At 40.4% G+C, this 18,338-nt stretch overlaps 1 protein-coding gene across 1 annotated transcript in view; it reads left to right on the top strand.

The window, feature by feature from the left end:
- The first annotated feature begins 3,110 nt into the window (after window positions 1-3,110).
- The window catches only part of lrrk2 (leucine-rich repeat kinase 2), a 41,280-nt gene continuing 26,052 nt past the window's right edge, over window positions 3,111-18,338 (top strand). The window contains exons 1-17 of the mRNA XM_063479127.1: window positions 3,111-3,696; window positions 4,405-4,490; window positions 4,864-4,973; window positions 7,258-7,346; window positions 7,985-8,122; window positions 9,158-9,292; window positions 10,984-11,115; window positions 11,941-12,060; window positions 12,393-12,553; window positions 12,637-12,716; window positions 12,809-12,915; window positions 13,112-13,241; window positions 13,349-13,473; window positions 14,182-14,309; window positions 15,361-15,505; window positions 15,779-15,918; window positions 16,398-16,523. Of these exons, the coding sequence (XP_063335197.1) occupies window positions 3,561-3,696; window positions 4,405-4,490; window positions 4,864-4,973; window positions 7,258-7,346; window positions 7,985-8,122; window positions 9,158-9,292; window positions 10,984-11,115; window positions 11,941-12,060; window positions 12,393-12,553; window positions 12,637-12,716; window positions 12,809-12,915; window positions 13,112-13,241; window positions 13,349-13,473; window positions 14,182-14,309; window positions 15,361-15,505; window positions 15,779-15,918; window positions 16,398-16,523 (2,088 nt within the window). The 5' untranslated portion in view covers window positions 3,111-3,560. The remainder of the gene's footprint in view (window positions 3,697-4,404; window positions 4,491-4,863; window positions 4,974-7,257; window positions 7,347-7,984; window positions 8,123-9,157; window positions 9,293-10,983; window positions 11,116-11,940; window positions 12,061-12,392; window positions 12,554-12,636; window positions 12,717-12,808; window positions 12,916-13,111; window positions 13,242-13,348; window positions 13,474-14,181; window positions 14,310-15,360; window positions 15,506-15,778; window positions 15,919-16,397; window positions 16,524-18,338) is intronic.

Genomic DNA, 18,338 nt, shown 5'->3' with positions numbered 1-18,338 from the left:
ACGAAGGTAAATATTAACTGTTGCTTAGCTACTTTCGTTTTTGTTTTCTTATGTATTTTTACCCCCCAAATATGATTAACATTCTTTTTTTAATCAAACAGACACTTGACAGATAAAGACACGTTTTCCGCTGGGCTTTCCTACATATAAATTGTGCAAAAAGCAAAACCCATCTAAACCGTGGTCTAATGTATACTTTAAGACGCACAAAGCATTCTTGTGTCCTAAAATAAAATTTCATGACTACAATCTTTAAACAACAAGTAAACCAGAGACAACCCTGGTGACCAGAAGAATATCAGTAGCACAATTAGAGTTTGAATCTCAAGAAGGTGGCCTGGTGGCCTGAATCACATTTTTTTTTAAGTTTCTTTTCTTTATTTATTTAAGTAGTCTTCGGGAATAGTTCTGAATGATTAAAAAAAAAAAAACGGCTGAAAAGTGAAGATATTTAGGCATATCACTGGTGGTTGAGGGGTTGTACCCAATGCTGAATACAGGAAAAATAAGATATGACCACTATGTCAAGCTGATATTCTGTGCTCACCGACTGTCATCCAATCCTCAAATCAGATGGTGCTCTCCTTGCCAGGGAACAGCTGGACCTGAACCACAGCTTCCAGGGATACTGGTAGTACCTAGACTATAACATAGTTTGTACTTATGTTATATAACTTAAACAACATAGTTTTATCAATGATTTCTTGTTTTAGCCTCACACTCATTTACTTTCCTCTCTGTGGGAGAAAAGGGTCCATCCAATATCTCAAAAAAGTTCAAAGGTAGACAACATAGTATGGTAAACAATATATATTTTATTCTATATATCTATATATTTTTCATAGCTGCTGTTACTATCATATTATTATAAGAAGATCAGAAACTTTGTAATACCACAATATCATTTGCATTGGTAAGTTAAACTGCATAAAGAAATTATTATTTACAATGCTGCAGTCTGTTCCATGCAGCTACATTTTGAATAGAATTCACTGGAGAGCAACCTGTTGAAATGATCCCATATCCATACATCCATCCATCTTCTTCTCCTTATTTGGGGCCAGGTCGCAGGGGCAGCAGCCTAAGGAGAGAAGCCCTGACCTCCCTCTCACCAGCCTTCACCTCCAGCTTATCCCAGGGAACACCAAGGCATTCGCAGGGCAGCCACCCTTCAGAGAAAGCTAATTTCTGCCTCTTGTATCTGTGATCTCAATCTTTTGGTCACTACCCAAAGCTCAGGACCATAGGTGAAGGTAGGGACGTAGCTTGACCAGTAAATAAAGAACTTTGCTTTTACACTCAGCAGCAACCGCATCACTGTAGCCACAGCATAAATCTGTCTGTTTATCTTCCGCGCCCATCATTCATCAACAAGACTCTGAGCTACTTAAACTCCTCCACTTGGGACCGTAACTCATTCCTGACCCGGAGTGGGCACAACATCCTTTTCCAGCTGAGGACCATGGCCTCAGACTTGGAGCTGATTCTCATTCTTGCCACTTTACACTCGGCTGCAAACTGCTACAGTGCGAGTAGAAGGTCACCGCCTTACTATACCTTTAGGCGCCCCAAGTCTGTCCAGCATCCATACCCGCCACAAGACTTGGATCAGGTGACCAGTTGAGAGCTCAGCACCTCTCTTCACACAAGTATCCAGAACATATGGCCACAGATCTGATGATACAAAATTATTCATCGACCTTGCAGCTTAGGGTCTCTTATTGCCATGTGCAATTATAGACACCCTTTTGTTTGAACATGGTGTTTGTTATGGACAATTTGTGGTTTGCACAAAAGTCTAGCAATAGAACATCGCTTTGGTTCACATCTGGCAGGCTATTCCTCCCAATTACGCACCTCCGGGTCTCACTGTTGTTGCCCACATGAGCGTTGAAGTCTCCCAGTAAGATGACAGAGTCCCCAGGTGGAGCACCCTCAGGCACACCACCTAGGGGCTCCAAGAAGGCCAGGTACTCTGAACCATCGTTTGGTGCACGGGCGCAGACGACAGCCAGGACCCATTCTCCAATTCAAAGGTGCAGGGAACAAACCCAGGAAAAACTCCAACTTATAGGCAGCAAGCCAAGCGGATGCTAAAATATTCTGACCAAACTGTTTCCAATTTTCCACATTAGGTACAAAGCAACACTGAGAAAGCTTTTACTTTGGAAGCCAAATCATATTGCAAAAAAATACAGTGTAAATCTAACAAGTGGGGATGGGTGCATTGATGCAAATATTGAAAGTACTGATCCCAGCATTGATATTGCTCCTGTTTCATGAAAAAGCAGCCACGTCTGTGCAAACACCGGTCCTTTCAGGCAGCCACACTTTGCTCCACCCTCACCTCCTCCCTGTGGTTTGTTGCTGTGGAGTCACATGACTTAGGTGCACCTGGTGTCGAGATATTTATAGCTGTAAATGAAAACACTGCAAACAGCAATGCCTGTAGGAATTTCTCTACTATGACTTTATTGTGTCACAACTAGACAACAATGGCAGTACAGATTAAAAGTATACAGTTTTACTAATTACGTTCAGTGATGCCATCTAGTATTGTTAATTCTATGTGGGGCTGCTGCTGTGGTGGGATTTTTGAGTTGAGGGTGCATTCCACAAAATATTTCTGACCGGGAACTCGGAACTTCCGATTTATTCACGAACACAGCATTAGAAAAACAAAATATCGATCATATTACCTATCATCGATTCAATACCAATACAAGCTTTGGTATCGATCCGCCACCTCTAGTATACAGGGGTGATTACTTTGGGAGGACACCTAATTTAGAGATTAACTGAAATAATTTAAAAAATATTTTAGAGTTTGCTTTAGTGTGGGAATTTTCCTCCATCATACACAGCAAATGTCAGTGGCAGGTCAAGCTGCATTGTTGTAAATCTGTAAATCAGCAACTGGCATTAGACGCCGAGTGGGAGGGTTCACTGAAGCCACTCGTTAGCCTGTAAAAGTGTAGCTTGAAGTAAAAAAAACAAAAAAACAAAAAACCCGTTGGGGGGTAACGTAAGTGCCGGTTGACTTGGCTCTCTGTCTGACTTGCTTCCCCTGTCAGAGAGAAAGTCGGATTCTCTCTGACTCTATTTTCAGCTTCCTCTTCTGTAAGCGGGGAGTTTTTACTGCCTGCAGTCATATGATGCGATCGTAGGAAAGCAGGAACACGCCTTTCAGAGAGGACTCGCTTCGTTTTCACATCCAAGCAACATAAAGTCACCGACTCCGCAAAGAGGAACTTATTCTCTGCCACAGGAAAGTTAGCCGAGGACTGTGATGTCGGAACCGAAACTCCGCGACACTGACCGCTTCCCTTGTAGCAACAGCCACTTATAGCTGTAGCTACTGTATTATTATGCAACACAGCAATTCAGTAATGTTTTGTAAAGACATGAGTAACTACAGTGGATTTTCAGTGAGTTATTTATACGCTAATGCTGCGCTCAGTGTGGCCGCTCGAAGGCCGTTGTCGGTTCAGAGAGAGCGCAGTGATTGATTTCAATGCACGTCAAGTCGTCGTCAGCTGGAACAGGGCTCTTTAAAGACCATGGTTAACAAAGAGGAGCTGGAAGAAAGGCTGAAAAAACTTTTGGTGAGGCTGAAAACTCCCCAGGAAGACAGGCAACTGTGCACGCTGATTCAAATCATCCAGGATCTGCTTTTCCTGGCGCACACCGACTATGGTAGGAAGCACATTGTTTCAGCGTGTGCATCATCACGCTGCTCATAAACAGCCATCATTTCCTTTTGGCATTTTTGCATTGCCTTATGAGAATTAGGTCAGATTAAAAAAAATTTATTCAATCAAGTAGTATTTGCCCAGTGTGAAATGTGATATGGCATTCACTAATTTTGCATGATCGTTTTTATGGTTTTATTTATTTCAGACCACAATGTAATTCACTGAGCTCTCTTTTTAAAAAAAACAAAAAAACAAAACTCTGCTCCTTTTGTGCACTTTTTCCCTTCCATCCTTCCATCTTCTAGTCTATTGATGCTGTATTTATTTGTTCATATGTTCTACTTTAAGATTTGTTATACAGCAGGTTAATGATTTAGCTGTTTTGACAGAGTAATTTCCCAGTTTTGGCGATAAATAAAGCATATCTTAAATACAAAACCTAATGTCTTTGGGGTCATACTAAGGCCATTATAGTTTACTTAAAACTAGGTGTGAAAACACATTCAAGTTACCTGCAATCAAATTTAAAATGAGATTTACTTAGATTATTAGATTTTAAGCACAGACTTGTACCTGCACAATGAAGTCCTGCTGTAATGCTGCCTTGTTATGCACATTTAAAAATAGGAATGAGGGGAAAAGACCCAGTCACTCTATTCAAAACTAATGGGACTCATCGTGTCTTCTTATATCTTGTTCCATGCTGTAGCAGCTGAACTGTTTGAAGATAAAGATGTCCACGTGCCCCTCGTGCTGGTTCTGTCTACCCACATCAGCAGCAAAGGAGTCCAACAGGTAATGAATGACACAACAAAAATTAGCCATTATTATGGCAGGTGGTGCTATCTGGGTGAGGTGAGGTGTGTTCAGCAGGATCACTCGCTAAAACAGCCTCAGCTCTTTGTTTTTGACGAATCATCTGTGGACTGACGAACCTACACATCTAGCATGTCTTGTGACTGCTGTGTAATGCTAATGATCAGAGGTAAGACATATTGAAGCAAACTGAAAGTAAGATTGTAAGATTCATATATGGCGGCAGGTTGTGGCGGCCTTTCTCAGTACTGTAATGTGTATGCTTGAGATCAGAATCATTACTTTTCATTGGTTTATTGTAATGACTCATTCCCGTCATTTTAATAAATTGTTTGTTCATCCTTTTTTACAGGTTGGCTGGTCGTTGCTGTGTCAGCTGATTGAAATATGCCCCACTACACTGGACCAGCTAACCAGACCTTTGGATGAAGCCCAAGAGTGGGAGGTAGAGGGAGTGCACCAGTAAGTGAAGAGTCTCTGGTAGCTGTGGACTTGATGCAGCACCAATCATTTAAATGAATGACTATCATGATGGCTCATGCCACACGCAGGTACATGAAGTATATAGGCGTGGTCAAGACAACCTGCTCAAGTTCAAACCAAGCATTAAATTTGGGAGGAAAGGTGATTGGAGTGACTTTGAACGTTGCATGTTGTTGCTGTTGGTTCCAGATGGGCTGGGCTGAGTAATTCATAAAATCCTGGGTTTTCCCTCTGAACAATCTCTAGGGTTTACAGAGAGTGGTTCAAAGAGAAAATGTCCAGTGAACGGCAGTTCTGTGGGCAAAAACCCCTTGTTGATACCAGAGGTCAGAGGACAATAGTCAGACTTTATAGTAAGGCAACAGTAACTCCAATAACCACTTGTCACTATCAAGTTATGCAGTAGAGCATCTCTGAATGTTCCTCTGAGATGCACAGCTGAGATGCACAACATGTTGAACATTGAAACAGCTACAGGGACAACAGACCACACTGGGTGTCACTCCTGTCAACCAAGAAACTAATGCTACGGTTCAAACAGTCTCGTCAAAATTGGACGAAAGAAAACTGGAAAAATGTTACCTGCTCTCATGTGGCTTGATTTCTGTTGCGACGTTCAAATGTGAGGGTCAGAGTTTGGGATAAACTGCATGAATGCATGGATCCATCCTGCCTTGTAGCAACTGTTCAGGCTGGTAGTGACGAAATGGTTTAAATGCATATTTTCTTGACACATTTTGGGCTCCTTAGTACCAACAGAACCAATTAAATGTTGTTAAAAAGCCACAGCGTAACCGACTATAGTTGCTGATCATGTTCATCCCTTTATGACCAGTGTACCCATCGTCTTTTTTTTCTTTTTTTTTTTGCCTGTCCCGTTTGGCTCTTTTGCCATCAGAATTATTGTCTAAAGGCGAAGCAAGATGCCCAACGGATTTACTTTACCAAATGGACCATCCCAGCCTTGCCGTAATGGTCCATTTGATTCACCTTTTATTGTTTATTTTATTTTCATTTGCTGAATACGGGACAGACTTGACTGGGGGAAAGAAAGGGGAGAAAGAAAGAGGGAAAGAAAAACAGCTGAGAAGAGGGACGGGGAAAAAGGGCAAAAAACAAAAACCAACAGAATTAGCAGACAAAAAATACATATATCGATCACCTGGATCACCTGTTGAGAAAGAAAAAAGAAAACAAGCAGAAGAAAACAAGAGTAACAGAATAAACAACATCACAATGATATATGGGAATATGGCAGTAAATACTAAATGTTAAACATTATTGTGCAGCACGTAAGATCGACAGCGCACAGTGTGCTTTGAGGTAGGAGCCAAAAAGGGTGTAGTTTGTGTGTGTGATCACCTGTGTGTACACCTGTGAGCATGGACGCGCTTGTTTTTTTAAAAGGTTCCTTCATGTAATGATCTGCTAGAGGGTGTGGGGGGCCACTGCCCCGTCCTCCAGGGCATGAAGCAGGTGTGGAGGAGATCAAAACTCCAGACATCCAGAGGCCCCCAGAACACAAGAGACCAAGGAAGACCAACAGAGGGGCAGCCACGCCACTGTCCCAGAAAGAGCTGAGGAGAGTCCCAGATGAGGGGTCACTCAGCAGCCGCGGAGCAGAAGCCAGGGGGGGTTGCAGTGACGTGCCCATCGTCTTTAACACAACTGTGCACCATGTATAAGCTCAAATCATCTCAATCTGGTTTCTTGAACACAACAATGCCTATGCTGAACTTTAAATGACCTCCACAGTCAAGTTCTCAGTCTGGTAGGGCTCCTCTGGGATGTGGTCGAATAGGAGATTCGAGTCATGGTAAATCTCAAGGCAAAAAGGAGACTAACACCTTGTGAGTGTAATTAAATTTGAAGTTGTTGCTGGGATTAAAGCTCCACATTAGTAAACTTCTAAATTCTGACTTTAAAAAAATGAATGTGGAACATACTGAATTGAATTTCTTTGAATCTGAGACACTTTCATTTTAAGTTTATAGAGTTTGATTCAGATTATTTTACACCAGCTTTAGCTGCTATGACCCTATTTTCATATGCCAATTTCTATAATTAAGCCATGTTTTTCTCCATGTCAGGCATTTGTTTAGCTTACACAATTTTAGAATAACACAATAGAAAGACATTTTCATTTAATGATAGTTCAAGTTATCAAGTTAGTATTTAGGGTGAAGTAGTTAAAACAATATATATCATAAAATAAGTTTTAATTCAGCCTTGGTGAAGTTTTTGCTTGTTGTATGTTTTTCAGGCAGATCCTCAAGGTGTTATCTCAGTACAGCACAGATTGTCGAGTGACCATGGTTGCACTCAGAGCCTTGGCGCTGCTGCTCAGATCAGGTATGAATACACCGAAGATCCTTCCTGCTACAGATGGCACTGCAAAAGCCTTATTTGTCATTTAAGACTCTTTAATGTGAGCAAGTTAACCACCTTGTTTTTCTTTAAGTGATTTGTTTGCCTGCACAGTCACACTCCTTTCTACTCTAATGTGTAGCTGAGTGATGTGAGGCTTCTTAGAAAGGCAGAGATTCAGCTAATTCAAGCATTTGCATACTAGCTGGATTTTCTGTGAACTTATAATGTTGGCAACTCCACTGCTAAGTACAAGAACCCAGCAACAATGGAACAAATATTTCCTGCTTCTAAAAAATGTTTACATAATCTAATAATAATATCTGTGCTTGTCAGAAGAATTTCACCACTTATCCAACATGCATTTATGAAAAAAACCTTTTCTGATAACGTAGCTAACCCGTACATTGTAATAAGAGGAGCGGTCAATAGAATAAAAATTCTGAAATGTTTTTAATCTGGAGGTTTAGGGTTTTTGCTTTTTGTTTGAGCTGGTTGGGTATAAAACTAGACAGGAAGTTTAACGAGAGGCTCAGATAAGATAATCGAAGCAGAAAATAATCTTCAGTGAATGGCTGCAAATAGATATTCATTGTACTTGACATTTTATCTCTCATACATAGCCAAGATTCCTCTGCTGCTGCTACTGGATGAGGAGGAGGACGTGTTTGGCCTTGTGGTGTACGCCATGAAGACGTTTCCTACAAGTGAAGAAGTGCAACTCCAAGGCTGCACAGCTCTGCAGCTGCTTCTGGAGGAAGGTGGGTCGATACACACTCCAGCCTCGTAGCATGTGGATTTATTATGAACTTAAATGTGTAGTCTACACTGTCTTTGTGTTTCTAGCTTGGTATGTGTCTTACACTGATCAGTGACACTGCCTGACTTTTATTTTAGAAAAGGGATTAAACTAGTTTAACAACTATGCTCTACGTCATGCGAATGTAATGCTTGTTAAATACAGCGTGCAGTCATTGTCTTTGTGACCTGAGGGTGGTTCCAAGTCGGAATGTGAATGCCTAAAGAAAAATGAAATAAGGAGCCGCAGCGAGAGTCCTGGGGGGAATGGTATTTAACACTTGTTATTTTAACCCGTTAAATTCTTGAGGAAACACTTTGTAAAGCCATGCCTTTCCTGTCTTCCTGCTTACGTTTCTTCAGTTGGATTTTCTCGTTCTTATTTGCCTTAGTGATGCAGGCTTCTCTCTTACATCATCATCGTCACTGCTTTTTGGGACACACATTTCATAAATCTCACTGTGATTTTGCATTTGTGTGTATTTCTTGCTCAGTGTTTCCAGTCTGTAATGACTTTTTCTGACTTCTTACCACAATTAGTTTACTGTTAATCAGTCTACACTTCATTAGGTACACCTGTTCAATCACTTATTAATAGAATCTAATAATCAATGCAGAAGAGCACACATCATGCAGTTTCAATCACATAATGTCACTGTATTCAATTACTAATGTGCTAATGTGAGGATGTTGACATGTATATAGCTAGCCTGTTTATACATATTAATGGAGACATTACAAAAGAGAAACATGGTGCACAGAAAACTTGAATAAAGTTAACAAAAAAAGAAAAAGAACATACAGATACATCTATGTACTTCTATTTTAATGTCGAATGTTACTGAAGATTAGCTTGTGTACATTTGGAACAGAACTTTTGGCATATAATCATCCACACCAGCATGTCAAATTGAGCATTTTGTTAGCTTCACATTAACATTTTCTTCTGTGTATTGGTGAACAGCAGCCGTATATCTTTACTGTGTCTGTGCTTGCAGTCAGTGATGAGCACCTTGTGGAGTTTGTGGAGAACCAGGATCACGCTGTGGTTCTGGCAGCTCTCCAGAGGTTTCCAGACAACTCAGAGATGCAGCTGCAGGCTTTAAAAGTGCTGCTTCCTCTGGCTCACCCTGGTAAGTCCTGATGATGTCACAGTGATCTTTATGATGTCAATACAGTAAAGAAAAAAAAAACAGTGTTATTCTTCCCTCGGCTAATATCATCTTCGTTTTGCTTTGCTGAAGTCACAGTGGTAACAAACATAGGTTATGAAACAAGCACATAAAACCTCGCATGGTCAGTTTGTAGACAGACCACCAGACCATGATGTCACTGTAATGCTTTTTAAGGACTCTTGATTTAATTTCCATTATCCCTCTAATGCCATTAAATAAGAGTAAAATAAGTGTCCTTCTGAGAACTTGTGGGACAGGATAGCCGTGCATGTTTGGAAAGAAAAATGTCAAATCGTCATTGTGAGAAAACATAGGAGCTCATTCAGTGAAGACTCTCTGAAGTATATTTCCCAGTCAAACATGTTACGAATGCAGCAGATAATTGCATTGGAGACTTCCTACAGTTCCATGAAATTTATTTTTATTTTTAATTTTTATTTTTAGGAACACTAAATGAATTATCAGGATGTGGGAAGTCCAAATCCTGTTTTTAGGATTACAAGGATTGCATTATTAATATTATTATTTCTTTTGGCATCTTCCAAAGAGTTATCCATAATTTAAAATGGCGTGAGTTAGGATGCCAGGACAGATCGAGGGCATTTGCTGTCCAACTTTGTTATGGCCCCTTATCTGTTTAATCTGTAACTCGAAGAATTAATGATCATTTATTGTGTCTTATACGGGAAGTCGATATATATTAAAATGAAAATGATCATCAGTTACAATTTACCAAAGGATTTTAAGGCTGATTTGGAATCACTATTTTGGTTTTTTCTCTGATATTGATGAGATATTTTACTTTATCTTCAACTTAAAAAATCACTTAACATTAACAGTAGCTTCTAACTGGGATTCTTTTTATTTTGGTCATTGCAACAAACCCAAAGGTTGCACTCTTTTAAAGCAACCACTCATTGCTGCCTGGAGAGCAAGTTCTGCAAAGATAACACTGTTTAAAAGAGACTTTTTTTATGCTGCCAGGAAGTCCAGGAGAATGGTGGAAAGTACCAGTAACAGTGTCAGAGTCAAAAAAAAGGACAGAGAGCTGAAAACAGGAACAAAATATATATTAATAATTAAACTTAAATAATCCCTAACCTGATTAAGTGGAGTCAGCTGCTGTAAGGCAGGGGAGATTAGGCAACATCACAAATGAGCCTGGAAGGGCCGTAACTCATTCAGTACTTTTTATAAATATGACTTATAAGTAGAAGATGCACTTTAAATTACTCCATGTACTACTCTTAGAGTGGACGATGGATCATCTATGCTCCTATCTCAGTCATTTCAGTTATTCTTGGCTTGCATTGAGAAGCTGAAGTTAATATTTTTGAGGTTGCAAAAGCAGCTGCAGAGAAATGAACCGATCTCACTTCAGAGATGCTCTCCGAAATATGCAGGACTGTACAGAAGATTACTTTTACGCATCATCTAATTTTGAACTGATTCAGATCTGAATGATTTCTGTATGGAATATGTAACTATTTTTTTTTATAGAATTTTGTTGTTGGCCGAGTGTGTAAATCTTATTTATTGCTAGTATGTAAGTGTGTTTTACTACTCATTGCAGTTTTATGCTGTTTTTAATTCAACAGTACTTTCCTGACTCAAAGACTCAGGTGGAGTTGTGTACTTGTCTTTTGCAGGCAGTAATGTGGAGGTGTTGATGTCAGGGGGCACTCGGTGCTACAGCACCATCATCGCTGCCATGGATGCTTTCCCTGAGGTGGAGGAGCTGCAGGAGAAGGCCTGCTCCCTGTTCAAAAGGTTTACTTCAGGTCAGATCATGTGGAAAAGGAGAATAATCATATTTTGATGGCCTTCTTCTTCCTCTAATGTAATTTAGTAGTTACATTGTTTTTGTGGATGCGGATTTGTTTTTTCATTCTCCGTGCACTTTTCTGTTTCATTTCATATGCAGATTTTAATTTGTGTATTATCATAGCTGATAAGAGCTATTGAATTAGACTCATAAGACTTTTGAATTACATCCACGTAGGTGACATTTTACATACTATATTATATACTGGTTCATTAAATTAGTTTTTCAGTAACATTTCTTAGTGATCACTGAGCTCATTCTCCCACACACTGTTTTGATTGCTGTTGTTTCAGCAATCAGCAGTTTTTGCACCTCAATTAATTGGCACAGCTGACAAAAGTGAAAGTAAAAGTCAATGAAGAGTGAAAGCAGAACTAAACACAGTGATAACTCAAGCATCTGGAACTTCCACTATCCCACCTGCCAACTGTAGAAACATGACCTATCCACATAACATTCACAGATGGCTTACAAACCAATTTCTGAGCCAACAGTGAACATTATTAAGTATCATTGTTGTTAACTATACAAACTAAATTAAAAAAAAAAACAGTGTTAAATGGGTCCAACTCTCAGATGTACAGTTAATAAATAACTCATGAATAACTCACTAGTAATGATAACACTGTTTGTTGAATCCTCACTGTCAACACAGCAGTGTTTGGATTTCATTCGTTCGGATAAACTAACGTGTTTTTTCAGATGACAGATGAAGATTGAGGAGAATAATCAAAGTAATCAGAGTATTAATTCTGGGTGCTCGGTTTATGGTGTCTTGCAGAGAGTTACAACGACATCCTGGTGAGGAATGGTGTCCACAGAGTCGCAGTTAGAGCCTGCCAGACTTTCCCTAACAACGCCAAGCTGCAAGCCGCTGCTCTGTCCTGCCTGGCTAACCTCAGTGAGGACCCACATTCACAAACTATATTTAATGGACGTGTGATGGTCTTAAACTCAACATCAGTATATAGTGATGTTGCAGATTTTTTAAAATATTGGAGCTCAGAAGCAGCACATTTTCCATATAACCACGATGTTTGCTTACTTATTTCACTAAAGTCTTCAAGCCTTGCATCTGTTTTTAAGCAGATGTAGACGCAGACGAATAACCCAAAGCAATTGCCAAGCTTTGTGGTGAAAACCAGATGATACTAAAATGCAACTGTCTCTTGACTTTTCTCCATTCTGCAAAAATGACACAGTGATTGACACAGACTTTGTCCTTTTTGTTAGCTGCAACCATCGTGCAGAACAAAGCGGTGGCCGAGCAGGGTCTGGAGGAAGGAGAGGAGGAGGAGAACAGGGGTAACGGGCAGGTGGAGGACATGGAGCTGAGCTGGATGAAGGAATGCTTTACTGCACTGGAGCTCCACGCAGATGAGCCAGATGTTCAGGTCTGTCTAACGTTAGGCTCTCGAGTTTTACATGGTACTCCTGAAGACTTGAACTTATTTAAAAATCACTTGTACCGTCTCAGGAAGCTGCGTGCTGGGCCATTCACAGTCTGTTACTGCACGGAGCTGCACTGAACCATCTAGAAGAAGAGCAGGATGAAAGGTGACACAGTGACATTTCACACGTGTGTTCATAGCCGTTTAATCTGTGCGAGAACTGAATGTAATGATGGCGTTTGGGTATTTGCTCCACAGGACTCCTGTTTATAGACAGCTGATGGCGGCCATGCTGCTCCACTTTGCCTCTCCTAATGTGTTTAATGCTGCTACCAGCGCCATCGCCACACTCATCGCAAACAACAGTGAGTCTCATGTTTCCACACGGTGTGCAGAGATGCAGTTATGATCTACATCTGTTTGTTTGTGTCTGTGCTGAAACTGCTGTCTGTGGCCTGTAATAAAAGCTTATGCTACACATGCTATGTATATATCTCTATATATTATTAAAAACAGTGCTGTTTTGGCGGTTGCCACGGTAATCGTTTGCTTTGCTTGCAGGTAAGATGCGTTCTTTGCTGCTGTCAAGTGGCCTTCATGTGAATTTGGTGGAGATGATGAAGAGACATTCAGACTCAGCCGAGGTTTCCATCAGTGCCTGCAAGCTGTTAAACCTGCTTTTCCAGGGAAGGTGCGAACGAAGACGGTTCGCATTCTACGATGAAAAACTTCAGACACACTGAGGAGAGCATTTGGTGTTTCTCACAAGCTTTGAAACTAGTCTCCCTGTATTTGTAGGGCAGCCAGTATGGATGAGTTGACCATGACCATGAACCAGATCCTCAGCACCATGAAGCTTCATAACTTTAATCCTGAGGTTCAGCTGGAGGCTCTGCAAGCCAGCTTGGTCTTCCTTTGCCCGGGTACACTCTTGTTTTCTTTTCTCACTTCAGTTCCCAGCAGCTACGTGTTCTTTGTGTGGTGTTTGTGTGCAGAGGTGACCTGCCAAACAAAAGTTAATGGCGCACAAGTAAAGTTTTTTTTTCCATCTTCTTCAACAGGGCAGCTTCTTTACCACACTAAGCTTCGTCCCAGAGGAAGATGGAGAATATCATTTATGAGTATTATTTTGACTAATACTTAGTCACAGTGTAATGTGAAATGAGCTGCTCATAATGAGGAAATCACATCTATTCGCTAATTTTGCAGCCCTCAGAGCATATCAGCTATTTTTGTTATGGAATTTTGCTACATGTGCTCTTTAATTTAAGGGACTTTTCACATCTGAGAGTCTAAACCACGGTTCCTGTTTTTGTTCTGTTGTGTATATCTGATCCAGTTCATTTTGGTTTTACATTGCAGTTATGCAAAGGCGGTAAGACCTTTACATGACGAACGTGCATGGTTCATTGTACTTGATTGCTTGGCAAACAAGGGTGTATCTGTTGTAAGTCCTTTTTGGCAAGTAGCCTGGCTCAGTTTGTATGAATACGAGAAAAAACAATAGACAGATTCTTTGTAATCCTTATGCCCTGTGATATTTAAAAAACAAAACAAAAAAAACTCTCTTTCGGTTGTGTCTGAGGGTCCATGTTTACTCATGTCCTTGTCCTCACTCGTTTCCTTCTCAGACAGGAGTTTAAGGGAGCACGGCAACTCGGTCGCAGATCCCGACATGGCCGACGTGTCTCTGAAGGTCCTGAAAAACCAGTGTGTGGTGGAAGGAGCTCACATCCTCTACCTGGAGGCTCTCAACAGGGTATGGACAACACATACTTTTTCATACATTTTGAGCATTTTGGTTTTGTTTTGAAATGTCTTTATGCTTGAGTGTAGATGATAAACACTGACTGAATCAGCTTTGGAAAAGAGTAAAAACCAGAAAAAAGACACCACATGTCATTGAGGTAGTGAACGTCTGTCAAGTCTAAACAGTCATTTGTCTCATATTTAGTGTTTTATGATAAACAAGTCATGACTTCACGCAATGACTAATAACTGAATACGTTTTTTTGTGCTTCATTATGTTTTAACAGAACACAAACAGCAAAAACTCTGTTGCCAAAAGCCATGAGATCTGTGGCAGAGTAATGTCTGAATAGCAGTTTATTTAACTTAATAATTTGTGCATTTGAAACCCAGAGTGCTAAAGAAGACATTCAAAATGAGCATTCAAACAGGGCACTTTTGGCTGTTGTTTTATTTCCAAGGGGTCACCAGAGTGGCTTTATCCGTATATTGGATTTGTCACGGTTTTTATGCTGGATGTGCTTCCTGACACAAGCCTCCTATTTGTCTGAGTTTAGGATGCGCAGAGAGTACACTAGATTATGGCTTAGGCTGGATTTGTGTCTATTCCTCTTCACAGACTGGGGCTCTTTCATGTTTGAGACAAATATGTTAAGGATAATGTGATTTTTATTTATTTTACAACCCAAGAAACTTCTCTTAGTCTTAGTAGACTGAGTCCCAGATCATGAACTTGTCTACTGTTGAGCATTTCAGTGTACTCTAAAGAACAAAAGAGAATAAGAGAAAAGCTCAAATTAATGAAAGTTGTTTTATGTCATTATATATTACACAGTGTGCTAAAATGATATTTATCCATTAACTTTTATTCTAATTAATGTTTCATCCATTCCAGCAGTACATAACCACATTTATATTTGTTACTAACTTTCTGCTGATGCAGATGTGTGCAACACTTGCGCAGCATATTTTGAGAAACACTTAATGCAGCATGATCTGTAATTCATTTTGGTCTCTCTTCCTTTCTATGCATGTGCGTGTATGCGTTCACGTGTGTACAGTTCATCAGCAGCTCAGCCATTCAAACATGTGGTTTGAAGGTGCTGTCTGCTCTGGCTGACTGCTCTGGTGCGGTGGATCTTCTGTGCCAGCAGGGGGCGATAGACACAGTGCTGCACACACTACAAATGTTCCCACAGGAACGAGGTACACATTTGTCATTCACACCTCAGACTGAATTAACCGAGGTTAGATTTTTGTCAGATTTAAAAATGCATATGAAGTGTAAAAAATGCCAAACTTTCTCTTAACATGATTTGCAGGGAGATCCGGGGACTAGTTTTTCACTTAGGAATAGCTGAACTAATCCCGTTGTTCACTTCATTAAATCTGTGTTTACTGCCTTTAGCTGCCTGAAGAAAGCTTTTTCTCAACAGAACTTTATTAAAGACAAATAACTTAATTTCCTGCCCTCTCCAGAGATACACTACTGGGGGCTGACCCTGCTCACCTACGTTGTGTCCAAGAAGAAGCTCTCGAGGATGATCTTACCTGTACTGGCCTCCGTTGTGGTTACCGCTCTCATTCAGTACAGAGAAGATTCTGAGATGCTGCTAAAGGTTACCCAAGTGTTACTACTCTGATATAACGCCATGACATAATAAACCTGCCCCGTAGTTTCATTAAAAATTAAAAAAGTACATTATTGGGTTGAAGAAAAAAGTCTTAGAGCTCCCATTTGAACAGAATGTAAATTACGGAGTTCTTCTTTTCATAATGTTCTCATCCTATCCTTCATGATTAAAGACAACCAATTTTTAAAAAAAGCTAATAACCAATTTTTATGTATATTTAAATCCCTGTTTTTCACATTTGGATGACAGTTCAGCTAATAGCCATTACACATGCTATGATGTAATTGGTTGCTAGCCATCTGGATACAGTGATATAGTCACAGAATTGTAGATCTGATCTTAAATCAAGCCTTTAAAGGCAGGATGCTATGCCCTTTGAGGCTAATTTCTACCCTGTGTGTTTTGTTAAAGGCAGTGCTGACAGTGTTGCCCTCATAAACTTTCTCCTCCTGTCTGGTTTGCAGTGTTTACAGGTGGCATTGAGGATGCTGGACGCCTGTTCAGGAGCAGCTGCTGAACTGCAGAAAGAAGACTTTGACAGGCATATCTTCCAGTGCCTTAGAGAAGAGACTGACCAGAGCATCAGCCCAGTAAGTTAGACCACCACAGCAACAACAACTGAATGAATTTCTTTAAAAAGTCACGGTCTGGTCATCACGGTATGACCAGATCCTTTTGCTTCGTGATTTTAATATACACGTGTGCTGCCCGGGGAAGCCCCTGGCTAAGGACTTTCTGGACTTAGTGAACTCTTTTAATTTTGTTCAGTCTGTTAAAGGTGCCACTCAAGAACGTGGTCACACACTGGACTGGGTTTTATCACATGGTTTATCTGTCCGTAACGTACTCGTCGAGGATGCGGTGTTCTCTGACCATATGCCTATTTTATGTGACATTGTTCTTTTTAACCCTGTTGTTAAACAGGCTGTACCTGCTCGATGTTATCGTGCTTTTGGCTCAGATACTGCCGAGCGGTTTTCCATATTGTTTGACCAACTTATTTCTTATCCTCCTGAGTTGTCCACCTCAGATGGATTAGTTTCTTATTTGGATTCTGCTTGTAAATCTGTCCTTGACGTTGTCGCTCCTTTTAGATTCAGACAGTGTAAGCCAAAGGCTAGTCCTTGGCTAACTGATTTTACCAGAGCCGCTAGAAAAGAATGTAGAAGATGTGAAAGACGATGGAAAAAAGATAGGCTGTATGTCTCTCTGGAAGCTCTTAAGACTAGCTGGAAAGTCTATCAGAGAGCAGTAAAGGCTGCCAAGCACTCCTATTTTTCCCAACTTATTGCTGCCAGCTCGCATAACCCTCGTGTTCTATATAACACTATAAATTCTGTACTTAATACAGAAGGTTATATTCTTTTGCACTCTTCTGCGGTTATGTGCAATAAGTTTCTTAATTATTTTGTGGACAAGGTTGCTAGTTTGAGACCTCCGACTCTACCTATTGCTGACCCAGCCATGCATGGTTCTTGCTCAAGTTTGTTCTCTGCTTTTCTACCAATTGTTTTATCTGATTTAGAGAAATTTGTGTTGAATGCTAAACCGTGTGGCTCTCCAAATGACGTTGTTCCTCCCTGTTTTCTTAAAAAGGTATTTCCTACCATCAGACCACGCATTCTGAACATTATTAATACTAGTCTTTTGTCTGGTCAAGTACCTAGGGAACTTAAGCATGCAGTCATACATCCTTTACTTAAGAAACTGGGCTTAGACAGTTCAGTCATATCAAATTTTAGACCCATCTCTAAGCTTCCCTTTCTTAGTAAGATTCTGGAAAGGATTGTTTATACTCAGTTGATGGACTACTTGAATGACTCTAAATTGTCAGAAATCTTTCAGTCCGGCTTTAAGCCATTTCACAGTACGGAGACAGCCCTCGTAAAAGTTATGAATGACATCCTGATAGCGACAGACCGTGGTAAATATGCAGTGCTGGTCTTGTTGGACATGACCGCTGCATTTGACACAGTGGATCACGATTTGCTGATCTCCCGCTTACAGCACTGTGTGGGAATTTCTGGTTCGGCACTTTTGTGGTTAAAGTCCTATCTCTTAAATAGGACCTTTTGTGTTAAGTTGGGGTCGGCTTCATCCTCTGTGGCCCCTCTGCTTTGGGGTGTGCCACAGGGATCTATTCTTGGGCCATTATTGTTTTCACTGTACCTTTTGCCTCTTGGCGCGATTTTTCCGAAAACATAAAGTGCCATTCCATCTATATGCAGATGACTGCCAGCTTTATTTACCTTTTAGTCATTCTGATAGTCTCCCAAGTCGACCTCTGCTTGACTGCCTTACTGATGTAAAAGCATGGATGACAAAAAACTTTTTAAATTTTAATGATCGGAAGACAGAAGCGATTTTATTTGGCCCAAATCGTTTTTCTCACACTCCAGATGTTG

This window comes from Pelmatolapia mariae, linkage group LG7, assembly GCF_036321145.2.
Source record: "Pelmatolapia mariae isolate MD_Pm_ZW linkage group LG7, Pm_UMD_F_2, whole genome shotgun sequence".
Classification (NCBI taxonomy): Eukaryota; Metazoa; Chordata; class Actinopteri; order Cichliformes; family Cichlidae; genus Pelmatolapia; species Pelmatolapia mariae.
Note: the sequence above shows the minus strand (reverse complement) of the source record. Positions and strands in the feature narration are given on the sequence as shown.